We start from the raw sequence: 6,111 nt of genomic DNA, 5'->3' as shown, positions 1-6,111 counted from the left end.
TAAGTGAAAAATGCATTTGTTGTGTTTTTGTTAGACATTTGATTGATCAAGGGTCTAGTGGAAGTTTTTGTCTGATAGTTTAGAGGGTGTTTGGTTCACCTGTTTCCATAACTCAATTCTCTGTTTCCATAACTCAATTCTCAAAAATGGTGGGACCCATAACAAAAAGGTTGTTTGGCTGCACAATAACTCTGTTTCCATAACTTTGTTTCCATAACTCATAACTCAATGGCAATATTGTAATTAAACACACATAGGGGACCCACAAACAGTACCCAGCCGCACCTTTTAACTTTTTTTTTTTTTTTTCATTTCTTCTCCTGGGTTAGCTATTCGGTTCTTTTTCTTCTTCTTCTTCTTCTTCTTTCACTAGTTCTGTCTGTTCTTTTTTTTCTTTTCTTTTTTTTTTTCACTGGGTTTGGTGAGTTTAGGTACTGAAAAAAAAAAAAAAAAAAAAAAAAAAAAAAAAAAAAAAAAAAAAAGTTGCAACGGGTGACAGGTATGGGGCCCACAAATAGTGTGAAAAATATTGAGTGATGGTGCCAAACAAATATGGTATTTTAGAGTGATGAGTGATGAAATTTTTGCATCCAAACAGCCTCTTAGTGTTCTTCTTAAACTCTTGGTAGGCTGAGATTATGTAGAATTACACTGTCTGCAAAATTTATTGGCAAGAGTTGCACAATTTGATATTTAAAATGTTTATTAACATTAGGAGGTTGTTTCTAACGGATTTCATGATCTATATATTGTTAAAACTTTGATTATTAATATTATATTGACTTCTCTTAGAAACATTAATGTTGTTTAAGAGATTTCTAGCAATGTTGTTGTAGTTTTGTGGAAATATATGTGGGTAAAAAAGTATGTAAAAATACATGTAATGTTGTTTAAATATTAAAAACTATTGTTTAAATAATAGTATCAAACACCCCCTAGAAATTTTGATGGTCTCTCCAAAATTGCTATTAGTAAAACCCAATAAGCTTAGTTATATTTTGGGGACAAATTTGTAGTTAGACAAATATTGTCTATGACAGCGATTCTATCATGCTTTTAAGCCCGTAAAGCTTCTATATTTGTTTTTTTTTTTTTTTAAAACCAAGTTTCTTTATTTGTTGATTATACTTTCAATTGTTTCTCTCATTATTTACCCATTTGCAATCCAAAAATTGGTACATAATCCTTCAAAGTCTCTAGTCATGGGTAGTGAAGATTGCTCCTTTGCTGTTGTGAGTTTTGGTGAAAATTTGAGAAGAAAAAACCAGAGAATCAACACAAGCTACTTGTTTTGACAGTAAGCAAAAGTCTTCATTATGAGAAACTAAAGGCTCTGGTTCATTCCACTTATTGTACTCTACTGCACTCACTCTATTAGGCCCTAAACTAGGGTTAGTGTTCACCATCTTCACCACATGCCTAGATAGATCTAATACACTTGGAATGAAGATACTAAACTCAATATCGGTAATACATGGCAGTGACTCGATACTAAACTCTAACACATATCGGTAACACACGGTGGTGACAAGAGGGGAACTAGGGGGCATTCCCCACCACCACCCCCCCCCCCCTTATTTTTTAAATTTCCCCCTTCCTCCCATATATCTAATTACATCCTCCACCACACACACACACCGTGAGCACAAGTGTTATTCTTTGGATTAGGTTTTTTATATATTTAAATCAGCTCCTTGAAAATATACACACACATAAATATATATATATATATATATAAATCTAGCTCTATCGCTAGTTACGCCGGGTATTTAAAATGACTCTTGATACCATTTATCACATTCTAAAAATAACACTAGTAACATCTGTGCTATATTCCAAGAAGTTAATCAAGTTATACTTCGATTCTTGTAATCTTTTATATTACTCAAATCGTCCTAATATTCTACACAAAGTTCTTATACAAGCCAAATCGACCTTATATTCCGTATAAATCCAAGTTCACGGCACACTCTCATGTATATAGAATACTACATTTACAGCACATAAAAATAAAATCCATTGATGACAGTCCACAGTGCTGAAGATGAGGTGCAATGTTGTCCAGACAAATTGAGATCACAAACAAATTAAAATTAATAATAACAGTTCATATGCTCAACATAGTTTACACAAAATACAGAAAGTAGAACTTTTATTATATTTTCAAAGACAGTTAACACTCAAGTGCAAATTACAACAAAGACATAAACTTCAAGTTCTCCATGTCCATGCAAGGAAAAAAAGTACCAGCAGGAACAAGATGGAGAAACCTTGAACACCACTAAAAAGTAACAACCATAAACATCTGACGGACCGCACTAATCCCATGCCCTCTACTTTACTGACTGACTCCTAATTAAGTTGAGCAACACCTCTGCAACTTTTCAAAAATTTATTGCAGAAGCTGCTGAAGACCTCATACTAAACCTAGAAATTACAAGAGCAACAGATAACCCAACCAAAAACTAAAAGGTACAAAGATTACACAGTGACTAAGACTTATTAGATGGCTGCCCAATCAATCTCCACTGAAGGAAACTTGTCCAACCCAAAATTCTCAGTCTCATCCCACTTTGGGAACTCCAAGAATGAAATATCGGATTCTGGTGAACAAGAGCCTGCCAATGATGATGAATCATCGGACGATGATGACAAAGAATTCTCCACCTTACAATCCTCCACTCCAAGAAACCCGATTTCCTTTTTCAATTCTAGTTTTGGTAAACCATCACAAACCGAATTTGCATTCGAAGGAGCTGGAGGAATTGGAATTGTAGGCTTTGTATCAGAAACAAAACAGGGGTCCTCTGTTTTCCCCTGTTTCTGTGAATTAGCCAAGCTCTGGCAAATTGCTTGGAGCTTGGCGTCTACAGAGGAATGGAGGGGCTTGTAGTCACCGAATTCGCCTGATATGTGAGCTCCTTGGTGCTTGAGATGAGGGAAATTTAGCCTAGCAAACTCACCCCTGAGCTTAAAAGCAGCCTTATCGTAAGCCAAAGCTGCTTCTTCAGCTGTATCAAAGGTACCAAGCCAGAGGCGTGTTCTGTTCTTTGGGAGTCTAATCTCAGCGACCCATTTGCCCCAATGCCTCTGTCTCACTCCCCGGTATAGTTTTGTGGGCTTTGGAGGAGTGCCAACATGTTTCATAGGGACGGCTTTTGGGCCAAGGTGGAAGTTAAGGTTGTTTGCTTTTTGGTGCTGCCATTGGTTTAGCCTTTGGGTTTGAAGTGAAGCTGAAGCCAAAGCAGCAATTTGTTGTTGTTGTTGCTGTTGGAGTTGGATTTGGGCTTGAATTTGAAGGATTTGATATGGGGTAAGGTGGTTGAGCCCTATTGTGCCTGTTTGTTGCTCAAGACCCATTTGGTTATTATGGCTCGAGAACCCTCGGCAAAACATTTGGGTACTCGATGGGGAGCAAAATTCAGGGTACAAGTTGGGCTGAGAGGGAGAGTTTGTAGAGTAAGAGCAAGAAGGGTAAGACGTGAAAGAAGAAGAAGAAGAAGTAGAGGGAGAAGTTGGAGGTGAAGAAGAAGAGTAAGAAGACAAGGTTAAAGAAGAGGTTGGTGAAGCACCTTTCATAAAAGGTTGTAGTGCTATCATTAGCTCTTCTCCAGGATCTGAGAAATTTGATGTTGAGCTGCTATTGTAAATACCTATAGCTGCTGCCATCTTCTCAACAAAGTTACAAGCAAAGACTGCAAAAGACTAAAATTTTCACAAGGAAACCAAAAAAAAAAAACAAGAAAGGGTTTCTTTGAAATCAACCTGTTTCTTACCAAAACTAAAGAACAGGTGTTAATTTTGTAGAAAACAAGAAAACCCCAGAAAAAAAAAACAAAGAGACCTATATAAACAACCTAGTATTTGGACCTTGAAAATTGAGAAAAAAAAAAAAAAAAACCAACCTGAGGTATAGAAAAATAACCCTCTTTAGTTGTCAAGTGAAAATTTTAAAACTTTACCAAGGGAAAAAAAAATCCTGAGATCTCTATTCTGAATCACCTGGCTTTCAAAAACACCCTTCTGGGTTTTGCTTTTTTTTTTTTTTCTTCTTCTTAAATTCAACACAAACTTCTCAGTTTGAACCCAAGAAAACAAACCCAAAAAAACACAAGCTTGAAAGACAGACGATGACAGAAAGGGATTCAGAGAAGCGGGGAATAGAGCAGGGGGGGAGGAGTGAAGTTGAAAACAAAGAAAATGATCGAAGTTAGAATTGCAAAGGAAGCTAGTTGAGAGAAAACTGGAGTTCTTGCTCTCTTTTTTTTATCTTTGTGACCTTACTCTTGCATTCTAAAGCTCAACCTCTATCTTCGCTTATATAACCTCTAGCCCACGGTTTTGCGTTCCTAAAACCTCTAAATTTCACTGCTCTAACCACGTTTTTTCTTGATTAATTTAATCACAACTCTCTCTCTCTCACACACACTCTCTCTCTTCCTCGTCAACTTCAAAGGATGCCTTTATTCGATAATGGCTGGCCAATGAGGTTCTGACACGTGCGTGTACATTTGTACTAATGTGACTCGCAGGTGTCGGTAGCCAAACGGTTGCCTTACACGTGTTGATGTTTGATTTGTTGTGTGTTTGGTTGACTGATACTACAGTACTGCGCTCTCGTTATCTACTTTTTGAATTTAATGCGTTTTTGTTTTTTTTTCTCTACTGTAAACGACACGCCCCTTGCCTTTGCCTCTCCAATTTTATTAAAAAAATCTTTGTGGGTGCTGTTGAATCAGCTACTATCCCATTAAATGTAACTCCCTGGACCGCTTGATGCAATGTTACCTTAGATAAGACTACACTGGAGAGTTGTGGTACATATTCTGCTATTGTGTGTGACATCAGCATTATGCTTTATATAAACCAAATATATATATTTGACAATATTTTTTAGGATTTTATTAATGTGCGCTTTACAACTTTTTTTAATTCTTAAAAAAAATGTTTTCAAAAATAGAAAGTTTAACGTGTCTCATTAAAACACACGTTAATCGAACTCTATTTTTTATGGAGTTACTCTTACTCATTTTCATTCTAGCTAGAACTATAATAAAATACACAATTTTGTCACAATTGACGAATTTTGAGCCGTAAAAAATTTAAAAAAAAAAAAGTAATAAGTTTATGTGGAGGAGTTGTAATAAAAGTTGTGTATTTCGTTATTTCACTAACATTTTTTTTTCTCGTTTAGATCTATTTATTGAAATTATTTTTTAGTTACTACTGTCACCTTCCCTTAACAAGAGTCAAATATTTTTTGTATATAGACTTTCTCTTAGATGATAAAAAAAATTAATAAATTTGAGAACCTTATTACGACACTCAATGTAAAACCTAATTGAATTGGTACACCTTCATCTTCAAGACTACAATCATCGTAATCATCTCCCTCAAGTAACAAAAAAGGTAGTTAAAGTTTTTTGTTTTAAACTTAGATTCTATTTTAAATTAAAACATGTATATTTAAGAAACAGTAATATTATCTTCACAATATTTTTACTATGATTTTACAACAATTCTTATATGACAACTAGTTTTGGTGGTTTAAAAAGTGATGTTAAGTGTCCAAATTAAAATCAGTAATAATATACCACATAAAATATATTGTAAAAATGTTGTAAACATAGTATTACTCTTTAAGAAATTATGATCAATTTTTGTGTTTATATTGAAAATCATGACAAAAAAAAATTTTTTTTTTAATTTAAAGTATTTGTTTATATACATTTATTTTTAGATAAAATGGAACCCTCTTCTAATACAATTGTAAGTGGAGGTAGAGAAAATTTGAGCCCTCATCAAATTTATTAGAAGCACCAAGCAATGTCTTTGAGATATAAGGCTCTTGGCATTATAATTTTGTTGTTATTAAACTGTGTAAAATAAGTTGTACCAAACCAAGCTCTAATCTGAGTGCAAAATGTTGATTAATATAAATTATTTTCCTAAAAAATTCATAATTATTATATAATGTAGTATCGTAAATGTCTTAAATGGATTTAAACTATTTATTGTAATGTTTTAAACAAAACATAGATAATAATAATCATTTATAGAGAATTTGATATCTTATTAACAAACTAATTATCTCGCATGAGTTAAAATTTG

General features: G+C 34.1%; 1 protein-coding gene across 1 annotated transcript; it reads right to left on the bottom strand.

Moving 5' to 3' along the window:
* Window positions 1–2,124: 2,124 nt before the first annotated feature.
* Window positions 2,125–4,312, bottom strand: LOC111986971 (ethylene-responsive transcription factor RAP2-4). Its single transcript, XM_024018662.2, has one exon. The coding sequence runs from the start codon at window positions 3,667–3,669 to the stop codon at window positions 2,503–2,505; it is 1,167 nt and encodes a 388-aa protein (XP_023874430.2). The 5' UTR covers window positions 3,670–4,312; the 3' UTR covers window positions 2,125–2,502.
* Between the last annotated feature and the right edge of the window lie 1,799 nt (window positions 4,313–6,111).

This window comes from Quercus suber, unplaced genomic scaffold (assembly GCF_002906115.3).
Source record: "Quercus suber isolate HL8 unplaced genomic scaffold, Cork oak 2.0 scaffold_160, whole genome shotgun sequence".
Lineage (NCBI taxonomy): Eukaryota > Viridiplantae > Streptophyta > Magnoliopsida > Fagales > Fagaceae > Quercus > Quercus suber.
The sequence above is the reverse complement of the archived record's forward strand: the minus strand, read 5'-3'. Positions and strand labels throughout refer to the sequence as shown.

Coding starts and splice junctions, on each gene's coding strand:
- LOC111986971 (XM_024018662.2), bottom strand. CDS start 3,669: ATGGCAGCAGCTATAGGTATTTACAATAGCAGCTCAACATCAAATTTC.